We start from the raw sequence: 18,108 nt of genomic DNA, 5'->3' as shown, positions 1-18,108 counted from the left end.
TAACAAGATGTGAAGTGTTCTGTATTTAAAATCAACGCATTTTGTTGTCATGACTATGAAAATTTCTGCGTTATGTTTTGGTATATAATACGATCACGGTATATAATATAGTGCATTATTCAGTCACAGGGAACTCGCGGATGTTCTACATCTTCAGCCGTTCATCCACTGATTGCATAGATTGTAATGTCTCTTTTTACCTAAGCTGGAAGTTTTTACAAATGACTATTTGCATTACCATTTGTCTGGCGCAGATAACTTTGACAGGTTTCGTGCCAAATTACAATAATCCAATCCAATCATCCACTGATTGAACCACTGAAGTGGGGAGGAATCTATCAACATAATTTTATATTCGCTTTGCAAGAATTCTGACGCAGATCAAATTATGAATCATTTGAAGTTTATTCCATATTCAACATGTTCTATGAAAGAGGAATTGAAGATTTCTTGCGTCATCTTCATTGAGTTTTAAAACGTTTAGTACTTAATGCATCACGAAGGCTGTCAATAAAATAGAAATGCTTTAACTTGTTTCTGATGTGATTCATATAACCTTAAATAATCATTCAATATTTTCAAGGCAATCAACCTTTTTCCTGAATTCTTGAAAAAAAGAAATCTGGTTAGAGAATTATTGAAGGTGAAGAGAAATCAACATCTACCTATCTTTCAAGTGCATAATAATACCGTTTTTTAAAGAGCTGCTTTACAAGACTTAAAAATTTCACGCTAATGAGTTTATTTTGCATTTTCAAAACAGATGTCTTTAATCTCAATATATTATTTTAAGTATGAATTGTGTGCATAAAAATAGATAACTTTTGCTCCGGAATTACAAAATGTTTTTTAATAGATACGTAAATAATCCTCATGTATTTTATAAGGGAAGGGACTGCCTTCGTTGAGGTCTTGTAAGGAAAAAAATGGTGCTAATTTACGTTCTTTTATTTTATTACGTGCTCCGCCATAAGGCACTACACTGAAAGGGATGGATGACCCGTGGAGAACTTGTTAAAGGAAACTGGCTCGTATCCACGGCACACATGGAGAAAACCATGAAAACACCATGCAGCCACCGCCTATATTTAAATGGCCTTGGTTGATATTTCGAATGCAAACTACTGAGAATTTCAAAAATTTTGATGCGATACCCATTGTCAAAACTGCCATCATAGTTTCTGTACTTTTTATCATATCAGCTATAAATGCCATCTTGAAATAATAAAAAGCTAATAGCCGCTTGTGGTCTGCTTTAATCTATTAACTAAACGGTTAATCGAAATAAAAGAGCATTAAAAAAATGAATTTATTTCTCCATTGTCTTTAACATAAAGACCAAATATCTTTTTTCTTCAAGCATGTGTAATACATCACCTACTGCTGTGCTTCGACGTTCATCGTGACCTTACCTGCGGAATCTACCTATTGAAAGAATCCATGAAATCAGGTTTTATGTCAAAATATGATTTCAGCGGGTGACGTCAGAATGATCTCAATAAAGTATTAAGGGAGTAAAGATGTTATATTTCCGTTTCAGTCGCTGCTTGGCGAAATAATTAAACCTTCAGTAGTTACCTTATAAATATTATTTAAATAAACTGCTGTCGTGCATCTATTTAACTGCATTACTTGTAAACTACAAATTCATTCCAAAAAGAGCAAGAACTAATTTTATGTAGTTAATTTTCATCATACTTCCCCTATTTCTAATGCTCTTTTTACATGTAAATAGTGGCGAATACAGGATTTTGGTGAGGGAGAAGCTTGAGGTCATTAAAATCCTTAGGACAAATGGCTTTCATGTATTTTGCCATAATATAAATAAGCGTAATCCTTTTCTTAAAAATACATGAAATTCATTTTTAGAAGCATAGCTGTAAAATAAATAAAAAATACTGACATGTAAAAAAATACTGACTTTAAGGACCATGCATCTCACTTTCTGGTTGAATTAAATATTTTAAATACTTTTGATGCTACAAATCGTTAAATATGTAAATATTTTTTTTTTTCATTGTGCATGGAGTTACAAAGTGCCACAAAAATTGTGCTTCTTAATTCTTAATAACTAGTCTTACGCAAGTTTTTTTCTTCTCGCATATACTGTCCCAAATAGCACTGCATTAAGGGATGTCGTTTTAAATGTACATCTCTAGGCTGCGTAAAACAAGGATAGGATTTGTCTTTCATTATTTACCATAGGCGAGAGGATAATCGCTGAAGAAGGTAGCTCGACTTGGTTTTGACGAACAAGCGGATTGAGTTTCCATTTGTGTACCCTGAATTTTTTTGAAAATTTTCCATGAAGGCATCGTTTCTAAGACAGATGGCCGACGCGTGCTTTGCCGTAACCGATTAATACAAATCAAATTTCATAATGTTATAAATATTTTTAATTTTATTTAATTGTAAGAAGTTGGGAAATTTTTGGCAGTTTCTAACGGAAAACTTTATGAACAAATACTATTTACAATGACTTTATGAACAAATACTATTTACAATGAAAAATAATAGAAAACACTTGTAACAAAATATCCTTTCCAGTTTCACCTTCAAAATTTTTTAATTGATATAAATTTTGTTCATTTTTCATTTTTTCCACTATCTTTTCGATACTCAATTATGTGTGAAACAAAAAGAAATAACCAACACGTAAGTACCTAAACAATATGGTTAAATAAATATAAGAGGCAACTTAATATAATTACATTTATTCACGACTATTTTAATAATAATAACCGAATGATAAAATCTTAAAATGTCAAATTTAGCTAATAATTGGAATATACCAGAAAAATTCGTACTAATTATAGCGTTTCAACCGGAAGAAAAGCTAAACTCCTCAGTAATGAATTACTTAAAGGTATTGAATAAATGTTTGCTTTTTTAAACCGTTCATATTCGTAGTTTTCATGTCTATTATCTAACAGATCTTCACTGAAAGAGCCACTACACTTTTTTCATAATCAGAAGGTACTTTTCATTTTATTTAATCATCAGCATGGAATTTGATAAGCTGTTCTTGGATCTGTTTCAGAAAACGACTAGCTCATATCATTCTTTTCCATCAGAGCTGCAATATGGATATTTTTGTCACTGGTTATTCAAGCTTGAAATTTTTAAGCCATATTAGCTGATGACGCTGCACTTCAACTTTCTGTTTTATCGTATATTCATTATTTACCTTTCTGCCTCATTAATGGCCTTCGTTGGTTGGCACATCTTTTGGACGAATACTGATAAATCAAACTTTGCAAAGAATTTCTAATTTAATAATATCAGAAAAGAATAGAAATGCTTGTAATATGTAGTTTAGAGTGACCAAAGCAAAAAAAATGTTCTTTCGAATGAAACTTCTGACAAAATGCTGTATGTTCATTGGCAGTGAACAGATAAGATTACTAAGCATTCTGTTTGCTCAACCAGGTTCAAACCCCGCCAAAAGATTGTGTAGCATAAATACGAACCATTTTCCTTTAGAAAGTTCCTCATGATGACGTCCCTCTTAGGCCTCATTAGGTAGACTGCCCTAGTGTGCTTTGCCATAATCTAATAATTACAATATGAAGATTAAGTGCATGTAAGCTTTGGGCTTGTTAAACTGGCAAGCGCATTCATTGGCATGGGCTTGGTAATTGGCAAGCATATGATTTTTGTATCACATCGTGAGATTTTCTCTCTTCTATTCAGAAATTCAAAATTATAATAAATCGAGTTATTCTTTGAAGATTTCTAGTCGTTATATTCATTACTCATAGGCTAAATAATAACTGAAATAACATTAAATTATTCTTTGTAACTCGGAGAAAATACCTTACCTTTTCAAAATGAATGACTGTTTTAAAGGAAACTTATCTCTTTTAATATGGATAAAATATTTTGCATTGTTCTAATACTACTACTGACGTCGAGTACGAACTAGTTTAAACCATAAGTTATATTTTAGAGGTGGGAGAACATCCGGAATTTCGGTAAGAAACATCTGTAGCTTTTTTCAGTTTTTTATATTCAGTTAAATTGCATTACGTTATGTTACCACATGATTTCTTTCATGCGCCCACTAGCGATCAAGAAGTGAACACTGGTAGTTGGATTCGGCTCGGCGAAAGGACCTGGCAAAAAAGCTGAGTGCATGGGAGTTTTCGTGGTTTTCTGGAACTGAAATGTGGATACGAGACTGTGTTTCTGAGAAAAGTCCTTCAAGAGCAGGCAGATAGCCCTCTCGCTTACTTTAATCTATCATTCTCACCCACCACAACTTGGAAAATACTGCCAGGAGTAAAATCCTTCATTTTATGTTCTTCACCATGTGGCAACACTGAACTTATCATTTCTCAGATGCTTTGCGATTCGACTTGATATAAAATCTTATGTCGAATCAAAACAGCGCATTACTTAACTGAACTTTTAGAAACATTGTACATATTTCTCAATAATTTGAATGTTTATTACATTTAATACATGTAACTGATGTATTAATTTGTAATGTACTGATCAAGCATTCTAATCTGGAAAATTTCATAACGGAATAAGAACGTTATCAGTATACTATATTTAACTTAAAAAATATGGAACATAAAAGACCAAAAATTTCAAATTAAAACAATGTTTTTTATTACTTATTTAACTAGTCTTAAACAGTACAATGAAATAAACGACTGAGAAAGGGCAGATCATATTAAAGCCATGAGAAGACTAACAAGCCTCTTATCTCAAGAATCTCCTGCTGGAATATGAAATATTAATTATTCCCGTTTCATGCATTTAATTCAAACGCAAAGCTTAAGATTTTATCTGTGTTTGCGCTGTGCATTAAATACCGCCTTCTAAAGTATTACAAGCGATACACATGAAGAATTAGCATTCCAGGCCTTGTCATAAAAAATATTTATAAGGCGAGGATTTAATAGAGAATTTATAAATAGCGTCTCTAAATTAATGATGTCGTATAAACCCCCGTGCTTTGAATTTGATTGCTTGGAAAATTAAAACGTTCTCCGCTTGGATTCTAATCGCAAGAACTTTTACTTTACTGTTTTATAAAATATTCTTCAAAGCATAATATCAGACACTATTTGGAGACGGAAACGTCTTTCATTTTTACTGTAATTTTTTAAAGAATTCATTATTAGGTGCACAAAGGATTATTGTTTACGGTGGTACGTAAAGAAGCGCTATTTGTTAACTACTACAATATTGTTATGAATATTCAAGATCTATAAATATCGTACGTTTCGTAATTTTGCCGAAGGAAAAGGTAAGCGTCGCAACATCTAATTTAGACTTTGTCGTTTTGAAAAGCATCACAATTAAGGAAATCCGTTTTCATCACAGGAAATGGTGAACTGCGTCACTCTCGAAAGAATTCTTTTGTGTATAAATGAGTAAAGTCCAACACATTTAATCACAAGTGATTAGCTCTTTGTTTCCAAAATGTTCTAGAAACGAAGGTTTACTTAAAGCTACAGTTAGCTATGTAAAAATTTTAAGCATTATTTTCATGAAGATAAGACTATTTCTGCAATTAAAGGTAAGCTTTAAAGAGTGTCATTAACTTTAAACTAAGCTACACTTAATGCAATGGCGTATAATTCGTAAGAAACTGATTTGAGTTAACAAAATTAATTTCTTTTATTGATACCTTGTTACAATTAAATGGTGGTGAATATGGAATTTTTATTTTAATGTATTCATTGAGTCTGCAATGAAAATCTTTAGTTGGTGCAGTATGGGTGCTGAGCACAGCGTTTTATTTGTTTTATTTGCATAGAGAAAATCTTGGAAATTTTATCATTTTAGTGGAAATACTAAACTTATTTTGCCTTAAACTAATATTCCTGTAATTTACTAATTGAATATCTTAAGTGCTCAAGAAGTAATTTAATTTATGAATCTATAAGATCTGTGACTATGTAAAGGTGAAATCTCAGTGCACTGAAAAACTGACCCTTCTTAAATTTAAATAAAATTTCTTTTCATTGAAAATAAAACGGTGACGAATTCTTTTAATACGGCCATAGGTAATGTATATGAAATGAAATGCTATCGATTCCTAAATTAATATTTTGCTTAGATATCTCCAGTTCTTCCAAACTATTGCGTAGCAGATGTAATTTATTTTTCCCATATTTTTTCAAATTAATTCTATTATTTGCTCTTGAAAATTGCGGTCAGTTTTAATTTAAAAGGAAGTAAACGAATTTTTCTCGATCAAATTCTCTATAATTAGAGATTTTTAAGCTTATATATGCATTAAAGCGCAGTGGGCACTTGAAAATAATCTTCGTTTTCTGAGTATTTTAATGTAATAATAAAAAAATTACTATTTTCCGATACCACAAAATGTGAAATCTCTTCCCAAGAAAATGCAAGCAAAATTCAAATTGCATACATCACCAACTGAGCAGCTCAATTGAGATTTTTCTTGAACATCACCAACTGAGCAGTTCGATTGCGATTCCAGGGTTCGTACGGTCCTTAAGAGTCCTTAGATTTTTTGGAATCGATTTTTGGTCCTTAAAAGTCCTTAATTTTGTCCAAAATCAGCAGAAGGTCCTTGATTTTAATCATCTGAAATTTGTCTTTTTACGACTGTCATTTTGAGTGTGAATTAGCATTTTGAGGAATATTTTTGGCGATTCACTGCCGTATATATGGTTATCTTTTGAATGGGTTCATGAGTTATAATTTGTTTCTATTTCTAGTATAAATGATGGGATACTCGAGTTTCTAAGCAAGAAGTGAAACATAATCATTTCGAAATTCATTTCTCCTAGTAAAGAGCTCTTAAACAACTTTTCGCTTTTGGGGATGTGAATTCGTTTATTAAACGGTTCTAAATTTGGCGACTTTTCAACATTTTGGCGATTTTAAGATTAGTTTCTATAGAAACTTTTTAATTCCGAGATCTGAGAATTTTTTGTTTTCCGAGAACGTTAATAAATTTCATTAAAATAATGGTAATATATTGAAATTATATTTAAAAAATAACATTAAAATGAAACATTTTTATTTTTCGTTGTAATATTATAAAGTTTCATTTTGACAACTTATCATACAATATTTTTAATCTGAAAAATAAACAAGTTATAATGCTATAAAGCACAATTTACGAAAGAGCTCTTAGCAAAAGCAAAATTAGCTATGTAATTAATTAAAAATGTCTTGTTTTTAATTTTTCATAGTAAGAGTTTTTCCCATGTAATTGTCTCAGAATATTCAAAATTCTCTGAATGTGCATCTTTCTCTATAAAATTATTTTATACTTTTCCCTCCTATTGTTTCTCAAAATATTTCTGGCTTTTTGCTGTTACAGAATTGGTAGGGATAATTTTCTTTAGAATTTTAAGACATTGCAGCTTGGAAAGTCTAGAAGGATTTGAAGGCAAGATTTATAGACCCACGATTCTAGAAGATTCGAGAAATTTATGACAATGAAAAATGTCTCCATAGTATCAACATGTAATGGATGTATTTTACAGAAAGTTTACGCTGAATTTCTTAATTTTTGGAGAACGTCTGGAAGAACAATGAAAACATATTTGAATGTATTATTTCTGATACTAGAATCTTAACATGTTTATCTTTTCATTATTTTCTCTACTTTTCACTACACAAAAGCATGGAAAATATCAAAAATGCTTCTGATCTTATCCCATGAGCAGGCATTATAGAAAGGGATTTTTTTATTAATAAAGAAATTGAAAACTTACAATTTAAGATTCATCTAATATTTCTTAATGCATCATACACATAGCTAGAAATAGGCATTTTCCCACCTGATGCAATCTCTGTGGATCCTAAACTCTGATGCCTAGTGCCTATCTAAATTCTGCTTCCAATGCCTGCTCTAAATTCTAAACGTTTTGCCATTTCTAGATTTTGTTCTTCGGTGTGTCACTAAATTCTAGAAATTCTGCCACATCAGCTTTGTAACCGTCCTTTACTATATATATTTCATATTGCTTCTGAATGTTCATATTACTAAAGAAATAAAATTAGCCGCTTTTTCTGTACGTTCTATTTAGTGTTTTTTAGAATAACTGAAATCCTTAATTAAATCCAAAAATTCTAAAATGAAAAGGAAATGCTTTGAAGAAAGAAACTGAATACATAAAGAAAATTATTCTTCAAAAATGTGTAGTTATTATTATGTAAATTACCCAATAGTTTATAATTTGAGCCTTTACTATAATTTTCTACTTCTATTTCCTCATATGATAGAGTTACTAAGCCAAATTAAATTGTATAATCTTTGTTCACTAGTCCACATTATTAGTTTGAATTTGACTGTTTTTGTTTAATTACGTCACCATGAGCTGTAATTGATTTTGTTAGCATCAGAACATGCCTTTATGTTCTAAGCTCTTTTTAAATAAGAGGCTTATTTAAACCTTTATCTGGTATTAGTTAATTACATACAAAGCGATAATATGCTTCACGCCTGTCGGGAGTTTTGGACTATTTAACTTTTACCAGATCAATTAAACCCTCATAGATACATTGTGGAGAGGTTGACAAGTTAGGAGATAAAGACGCAGAAACTAGCGAGAGCACTGATTTGCACATTGAGACAAATCTCGAATTGTTAGAAAAGATGTTTAAAGAGAAGGAAATCTATATAAACTAGCCAAAATGTCTGGGAAGGTTCAAATTAAAATGACGGATAAATATTTTGTTGACTGTTGTTGTTACAAAACGTAAATGTTCTGTAGCTTTTAATGCGTAATTATCTTAATATCGTTTAAGAATCTGTGTCATAAATTACACATACTTTAAACTGAAATTTTATTAGATTTTGATTTTAATAGGGCTTTTTTAAAATATTGTTAAAAAATAAAATTTAATAGTGGTCATGTAAATCCATAATGACTAAGGTTATCAAACTACCTAATTTAATTATTTATAACTAGTTGTGTACCCTTAAAAATTATCTCTACATATTAAAGCGAGTTATTGCCTTTCATTAATATTCACTGTGGTCACAAGATAAAATATAAAAATGTAAAAATTCAAGTAAAACATATTCTATGCATCTACTTAGACTTAAAATAATACAAAACACATTATTACCTCTGATGCTTTAATGGCTTATTGGAACCTTAAAGTATATTAACTGGATTACAACATCTGGAACTGTACACGAAGCTACGACAATAACTGCATCAAACAGAACCTAACTTTTTTCAACACTTGCCAACCTTGCCTACATCAGGCCTTTCAGGTTTGTTCTAATCAGCAGGTCTCTCTCTCTAGACAAGCAGCAGTGCTGACAACATTGTCTTTTGTTATAAGTCATGCTGATTATGATATTATTTCTCAATTTAACTATGCAGTTTGACATAAAATCTACCTGCTTATTTACTAAACCTCTAGACTGACCAAGTATGACAAAATGAGACATAAAAAAAAATCAACATAAAGCTAACTTTTAGTAAGACGTAAATGTCACTTATCTACTTTCAAATATGACCAACAATTACAAGTGTAAAATATTTAATGCTATTTGATAAATTGCAAAGTTTATTTTATTCTCAAACTTGTTAACAATTATGTTAATTCATGTTTAGTAATAATGCGTACTACTTAGGGATCTATTTTAGTTTTAGGATGTATTGCAAAAGGGAAATTCAGGCATAGATAATATCTTCAATTGAATTTATTCAGTTTCCATTTGCTCATAGGTCCTTAATTTTTTTTCATTAATGGTCCTTAAGTCCTTAAAAGTATTAATTTCCTTGTGCAAAATTGTGTACGAACCCTGGCAGATTTTTCTTGAGAAAGTTCAAAAGCTGTTCTGAAAAATTTTGAATTCAATAGGATTTGAACTTTATCAACTGTAAATAATTTACAAAAAATTCTATGTATATGCGTTATGAATTTTACGAATAAAATAAACAATACTGTTGTCTTCGGGATTTCAACTGAAAACTATTCTCTGAAATACTTAAATATTACGACTATCAGCACCTCTGGCAGAACTTGGAACTTAAATGGTAGAATATATATTGCTAAGAGCATAGCTTTGGTGTTTCTTGCTTATTTCTGCGAGGTGCATGTGCTCTGTTTTTATAAATGTATTTTCTTTTGATATTCTGTAATTCTACTCGCTTTCTTCTGTAATTTTTGTATATTCCCGCCATGCAATCTTAACTAGTCATTCATTCGATATAAGGGGGGGAAAATTAAGATGCAGGGAACTTTTCTTATTAAGAGTTACTTCCATAGAAAAGTAAAACCAGAACTTTAAAATGGGTTTTCTTCATTTTTACTTCAAAATTTCAAATTAAAATGCCAGATTATTTTTCTATTATGCTAATTAGTATTACCATTATTTTGATTTAATTTCAATAATATATGAAATTTTTGAAGGATCAAACATGAATAAAATTGGTTAACGAAAACTGTAGCGTTATTTAAAAATTGTAATGATATGAGGAACGAAGAAAAATTGACAGGCAACTAGTTCTATAAAAAAACGTAACCGCTGAAATCTGAAGTGGTATTTTCTTTCTTTTTAATTCAAGTTTCCATTCTTCAAATTAAAAATTTATTTTTCCATTTAAACTATTTTATTTAATTTCAGAAATATGTGAAATTTTTTAAGTACCAGACTTAAATAATATCGGTTAATGAAGACTATTAACATTAATATTATTTTAAGCAATAATTTAATCTTTAAATATAGCGCTAAGTTCTAGTTTAATTTCATTAATTTCAAAATATTTAACTAATAGTTTGAAGCTGTAATAATCCACAAACTTGTTAATGTGAGCCACAGTGAGAACTTTTATCTGGCAATGAAGTCTGTTGTTGAATTCGTGCCACCCAGCTGGGTATAGTGGTTGGTGACCCTGACTGCGATACCAATGGGCCCGGGTTCGAATCCCCGGAGAAGGCATGGTTGTAACTGTCCGTCCCTTCATAGGAGGCAACGGTGACCACTTATTAGTTGCTTCTATAATGAAATGGGCCCTTAAAGTGGCGCAAGGTTAGTGACTATTATTAAATAAAGCACCCGGCCATTAAAAAAATAATTCTGTGTTTTACTAATACTATTTTAACCCTCTCCGTATTTTGATTGAGGCCCTTGTACATTTTTCCACCAGAAAGTTGCTTTATATTCTGTTTCATAAAAGTTTAATATTCTCGATTAAAATTTTGATGCAGGGAACCTCCCGAAGATGACCACTCATTTTTCCAAATAATTTTGGTTTTCTTAGGCTTGGAGAATGATTGTCGATGATATTTAGTGCAGTTATTTGTTTTCAATAATGATGGTAACTTTCATAGATGATGGCCTTGGGAACGTTGACGCCATATGGTTTCACTTTTTTACGAAGGAATTATGTAAAACGGTACAAATTTCTTGTAACGCCTATCGCCCTTGTTTCTCGCAATGCTTGCGCTAGCAAGTACGCAGTAAAAAAAAAAAGGGGTATATAGAGGAAGGTGAAATAATAATAAAAATGACTTTTCATTTTTCTCACTGCAATTAGAGCAAGCTAATATTTATTAAATGGTTTCGAAAACAGTGGAAGAGATGAAAAGGAAAAATACAACGAAAAGAACAGTGTGGTATATCAACCGGGTTTTGTGCGACGCCTAGTTGACCTTCAAAAGCTCAAAACTATTCAAGACTCGCAGTAAATTTGCCCACAATTATAATTCTTTCAATGTCCTTCATGATAACTAACCATCATTATGGTCATTTTACAACAATTAGCAGGCAGTGTTCTACCTGTACACCATGGAATCTGTTGTACATTTTCTACTTAAATTCTTATAAAAATTAGAATAAAGAGGATTTTATCTGGGTTGCAACGTTATATAAATTTAACACCAAGTATATGTCTTTTCGGAGACATTTTCAGATCGTATAGAATTTCTAATGAAACATTTAACGTGTAGTACAAAATGCTTCAGATTTATATGGATAATATTTAATCACATAACACAAGGCTTCGTTAACTAACTGATATGTACTTGTACATAGGGAGTTAGCCTAAAAGAAGTAATATTTTCAAAGCTTCTATTTCTCTTAGACATTTCTAAGGAAAAGTGTTATGAAAAGGTTTTAATAACATAACTGAAATATTTACATCCTTAAAAGATTATGCTAGCTTACCTGAAATTCATATATTCTTTGCGTGCCCCTTTTCTAACATGATAGTTATGGGTGCGATTTTCAAATTCTTCCCAAACAAATCTCAGCATGACTATGCCGAAAGCGTGCATTAAGTTCGTTCAAACATCAGAAATAGAGAAACGAGAAAACTGGGTGTTTGATGCAGCCCACAAGATGTTGAATCCGGACTTCTTGGTGATCAGCATGGTAGAATCGTGCTCTGGTCGTGGGATTCTGTCACGAACAGAGCCGGATTTACACTTGATGAGCCCTAAGCTATTTTAAATATGCTTAGGGTACATAAAGTCTATTTTAAATATATTTATTAAGTCTGTTGTACTATATTTCAATATTATAAATTTGGGGCGGGGCCGTCCGTAAGCTGTAGCTTGTACGTAAATCCTGCGCTGGTCACAAAAACAAGCAGAGGTTGCGAAATTTACGTACCGTATAAAATGATACTAAATATTTTCTACAGAAAGTAAATGCTTTTCGAATTATAAACATTTATTCGATACCTGTTAAGCTAAACATACATCGTGTACGCAAAATTCCTTACCATTATTTTATTTTCACTACCGTTGGTCGTACACGTATATTTCCAGTTACAAAAATGTTTTAAGTAACGCAAAACTTAATGTTTCGCACTTTTAAAATTAAAAGAAATCAATTTCGTAAAAAATACTAAATCTAACTTTTCATGCGTTTCTCCATTCCCTATACTTGTACATGGGAAAATGTTGTACTCGTTATATTAAAAAATAAATAAATAAATAAATAAATACAGCACAAAATGTTTTAAGTCGCGGACGACAAAAATTGACCGAGATAGTTAATTTCAAAATTCGTGATTTTTTGGACGTCATTATTCGATTTGTTTGATAGTCTGTTAAAAATTTGAATAATTCGAGGTTGATTTTTTTTCTTCTTAAATGCCATTCGATGATATTATTTGTGATTACGATACATATGCCGAAAGCATTTTCTCACAAGTAATTTATAAGTTTTCGAAGTTGTATTTTTAATGCGTTATTAATACTCTCATGAAGTTTGATTATTTAAGAATCTTAATCAAGCAATTATTAAAACATTCATTAGAGCACAAATATTTTTCATTTTCAATTAATGTAAATAATATTACGAGTTGCCTGCATCTCAATACTGAAGTTCACCGGTGTTTTTGAAATGCAAATTCCATAAAATCCTGTGAGTAAGCTCCCCAATTTGAAAATTTTATATTGATAAACATACGATTAGTATTCCTCTTTACAACAATCTGCGAAGAAATTATCGTCAGTTAATCACCTAACATCAGAAGCCTTTATCTAAACTGATTTTATTTTTAGTTATGTATACATGCAAAAATTTCGCTTTTTAATTTGTGTACTGCCCCTAATTATGGTTCCGATTTTAACTCTTGTTTCCGTCAATGTTTGTCATACGGGACTCAGAAATTTGTGTTTTACTTTTTATAGCGAATACAAAATTTTGCTAAATATTAAATATAGAGTCCGGGGAATGTTTAAAAACGAGATTTCGCATTTTATGCATTCATTTTTAATTAAAAAATATGGAAACGTGAAACTTTGCGCCATTTAAACTATTTTTGTAACGGGAAATTATGTCTACATCCAACGCTTGGTTGCGACAATAAAGGCCGGATAAGAACTTTTGTGGACACTGTGTGTACTGTTTAACTGATGTGGTGAATTGTTCTGAAAATTTGCTCAAGGAATGAGCAGAAGTCGTAGAATCATGGATCCTATATACGTGTCATGCGAAAAGAAATAGCTCTTTCAAAGCATTTTAACGAAGATATTCTAATTACCATCGCGCAATTTCCTGCATTCGACTAAACAAATAAATGGAGAATTAAATTTCTGTAGCAGATAAGATTATTTCGTTTCCACAAATGTCAGCCCTCCCAGTAAATCTTGTATATATTTCAAATCTTGCACTGAGTCAGTGGATCAATCCAATTTTCTGATATTTGTTCTTTTTACCTCATTTGTAAAATTTGAGAATTTTCGCATTATTATTCTCTCGCATAAAATTTTCATTTTTCATATATGAAAATTAGGTTAAATAATAACGCTAAATATGAGAGCCTCAAAGCGTTCAGTAACTAATAACGTATTATGTTTTCAGAAGACTAATTTTATTAGCATCATGAGTTTTTCAAAACGGTGCAATTATTCTCAAAATTTTATACACGGATATCTTCGTAATATTTCGGTCTTTTCATTAGTACATTAAAAGAATTATTAGCTGTCGTAAAATTGACTATAAATCTTAGATGCTTTAGCTGTTAGTAGAAAATCTTTTATTTTATATTAAATAATCTTGGAAAGACGTGTCGAATTACGATATAGATAGGAAGTCGAGTCTTTATTCATCTGCGTAGTGAATACCTAGGCAAAGTTCTTGAAAGAAATAAAAAATGCAACGTACACACAATCATAAAAATTTTTAATCTGAACGGTTTTAGATTTTAAATTACGTCCAAAGGGGAGGTTTTTTTAAATATCATGTTCTACGCAATCAAACTATAAAGTTCATTTCAATACCAATATCGCAATTTTAAAATGAACATATCTTTAGAATTTCCGATACAGTCTCGGGCGCTGGAGATAAAATGTTTTTTTTTCGTACAGTGTTGCCGTTGCTCACTTTGAAATCGTTTAGTTTTTTAATCAAAAATTCGTTGAAGTGTTACAAAATATGAAATCGATAATAAAACAAATTTAAAATTCAAATTAGGGCTTCCACGGGCCCATAATCTATGGAAGATTACATTATTCAAATTTTGATGGCTCTAGGTACCGTTGTTTTATTACAATGCGAGAAATATACATACATTTATGCAGATTCATTATTTAATTTCTTTAAATATAAGACGAGTGATAATATATGGTGGCAACGATTTGAAAAGTGATACGGCCTTTTCAGGTTTTCAACGCAAAATGCCAAAACGAAATTAAGTCTTTCAGGGCCAAATTGCCCCTTTTTGGACTAAAAAACATTCGTGATTATTTATTGTAATGAGAAATGACAAAGCTGTTGTATGGAGGGATGTCACGAAGACCCGAATTACTTTTTATGTTACAAATTACTTTGTTTTGAAAAGAGTAACTTTTTATTATTTCTTTATGCGTGAGAAACACCTCGCATTAAACTTAAACGATGTTATATACTTTTCACTGTTTTTTTAATTTAAAATTGGGGTTTAAAAACCCTGTTGGGACATAATTCGGGGATTTTATTGATGGGACTTAAGGAAATAAAATGCTCACTTGCTGAAGGAACAGTTTTAATACTTACAAACTTGAACCTAGCATCCACAGAACATGTCATCCTTCATTAAAGATAACTGATTTTGGTTTTACTTTTTTTAAAGTATGCTAAAATGCCTTAGATCTGATTTTTTGATTATGATCTGATACGGTTAATATTTCTGAAACTTTGAATCCTAAAAATTAAGCTTTAACTTTTCTCAAGTAGCAATATGTTTGAATTATCATTCAGAATTGGAAAAAATTGCATATCAGAAAGGTATTTTCTCACAGTAGCAGTTTTACGAGTTATGTCCTTGTATATGAAATAAAAATTAACCTTGAACTATATCTTTGTCAAATTTTATGTACAGATTTTCATATAGTACGTTTTTCTTTCAGGAATAAACATGGCCAGTAAACTACTCTTTGCAATTGTTTCCTTCTGCATCATCACTGCAATCAAAAGTCAGTGCATAACAGTTAATGATATCATTGTCAACGAAACAAGCATAGGAGCTGCTGTGCATAACCTTATTGAAGGCAGCACTCGTTTCAGTCTGGATCTCTTGAGAACACTTAATACAGACCAAAGATCAAATAAAGATTCAAAAGGAATTTTCTTCAGTCCCCATAGTGTTTGGTCAGCTTTAATGGTTGCGTATATTGGGGCCCGTGGAGCTACGGAGCAAGAAATGAAAAACGTTTTGGGAATAGAAGATACAGATAAAATAACAACGTGGGAAGCCTTTAAAAATATACAAAACTGGAATATTAACCAGCAGAGTCCTTCAAACGGTGGTGGCTATAACTCTGCTAATCGTATATACTTCCAAAACGGTACCGAATTTAAAGAATGTATTCAAGAAATTCTAGATAGCGACATTGCGTTTTTAGACTTTCGCAAGAAGCCTGATGAAGCCAGAGATGCAATCAATTCTTGGGTCGAAAAACAAACTCAACAGAAAATCAAGGATTTAGTTCCTGCTAACGGAATTCATTCTCTTACTAACATGGTTATAGCCAATGCAGTTTATTTTAAAGAAGCTTGGCAGCAACCATTTGAAGCACACAAAACAGCACGTCGTAGATTCACAACATCATCACGACAGGAAATATTTGTCAATATGATGCAAACGAGAGGTAGATTTCTTTACGGTAAAAACGAAGAACTTCAGTGTTACGCTCTTGAATTGCCATATGCTGGCAATGATTTAAGTATGACGATTCTTCTTCCCAACAATCGATATAATGGCGTAGACATCCTCGCTAATAATTTAACACCTCAGCGCCTGAGAAACTTGCTGGCCGACATGTATCCAAGAGAAGTTATGGTAACTATTCCAAAATTTAAAATTGAAAATAATTTTGAACTCTCAATGGTGCTGAATAAAATGGGATTGAGAACTCTGTTTGATACGAGACGAGTAGATCTGTCTGGGTTTACTGGACGAAAAGAATTTACTGTTGATGCCGTTCTTCACAAGAGTTTCATTGACGTAAATGAAGAAGGAACTGAAGCTGTAGCCGCTTCAGCCATTATAACTTCTCGAAGTGCGCGACCCATTGGTCCAGCGTCCTTTAACGCGGATTATCCGTTCATATATTTTATTCGAGACAATCTCTCCAATGTTATTCTCTTTCTCGGTACTATGAAGAAACCACCTGAATTTGGTAGTGATTCATAGTCTTTACCTTAAGACATTGTGATATTTTTATTAATAACAACGCAAAGCACTTGCAGCATAACACTTTACATCACGAGTTACTGTAGCATCTAGACTAAGATATATATAACAGCTGCAGTCACCGATTTCTAAATTTTGTTCTGTAGTCCACCTTATTTTGTACATAGAAACTTTTCATATCATTGAATTCATTTGTTAGAATCTTCATTACTGGCAGCTCTAGTGTCTGCTAGATATTCTTAAGAAATGAAGCGTCATAGTTTCAAATTCGCAGTTTCATTAGAATACATAATTACTTTATATACATCTGTGAACCAATTTAAGGTTATGTGTATGTCTATAAAGCTTTGTTCAAAATACTTTGTTTTATTGATATTAATACTGCAAACCTTTGTATGTATGATAAAGAAAAGCAACCTAAATAATGATTGTTTTATAAATTTGTTTTGCAGAAGTATAATTCACATCAGAAAATTTAAACATACAAAATATATAGTAACCTTATTTTTCAATGCGATGGTCCGGGTGCATTAAGTATTGCATACACAGAAATTAAGTTTAGGAATTAAAGATGCACTCTAATTTTAGTACAGCAAAAGACAGTCATAACTTGTAAGTATGTAGACTTGACATTTTTTGAAACAGATATCTGCCAGAGATAAAATATGTACTTCAAATGAAGTAAGAATGCGAAATTATCAATTCTCAGATCGATTATACACGGAATATTACTGCGTATTTATCATTTGCATTACAAACGTTGATATTAGGAGAGGGGAAGGTCTTCATTATTTTTACAAAACATTAATTCTACAATTTTAAGTTCTAAAAATTAGATTTTATTTAAAAATATAACTCATTATTTCTAAATTTATTATGAGACAAAAGCAATTTATTGTTTATAATAATGTAGCTTCAAGTATAGTATTATGTAAAAAAATACCTTTTAATTAAAATAGACTTCAATATGTATTTAATGACCCAGTTTATCTTAAGTTATGTTCAGAATAAAATTATA

At 31.2% G+C, this 18,108-nt stretch overlaps 1 protein-coding gene across 3 annotated transcripts in view; it reads left to right on the top strand.

Annotated features, from left to right (window-relative positions):
* Positions 1–17,535, top strand: part of LOC118205341 (leukocyte elastase inhibitor-like) — a 44,262-nt gene extending 26,727 nt beyond the window's left edge. For 2 of the 3 annotated variants that reach the window (XM_085819113.1, XM_085819114.1), the window contains exon 2: positions 15,805–17,535. In XM_085819113.1, the coding sequence (XP_085675239.1) occupies positions 15,813–17,090 (1,278 nt within the window). In that variant the 5' untranslated portion in view covers positions 15,805–15,812 and the 3' untranslated portion in view covers positions 17,091–17,535. Of the gene's footprint in view, positions 1–5,511; positions 5,534–15,804 lie in introns of those variants that run through there. The other variant, XM_085819115.1, reaches the window with a different exon arrangement.
* Positions 17,536–18,108: the final 573 nt, after the last annotated feature.

The sequence above is a fragment of the Stegodyphus dumicola genome, chromosome 6 (assembly GCF_044657685.1).
Source record: "Stegodyphus dumicola isolate Sdum_Otavi_A_Nest chromosome 6, ASM4465768v1".
Taxonomy (NCBI): domain Eukaryota; kingdom Metazoa; phylum Arthropoda; class Arachnida; order Araneae; family Eresidae; genus Stegodyphus; species Stegodyphus dumicola.
This window is presented reverse-complemented; position numbering and strand designations above follow the sequence as displayed.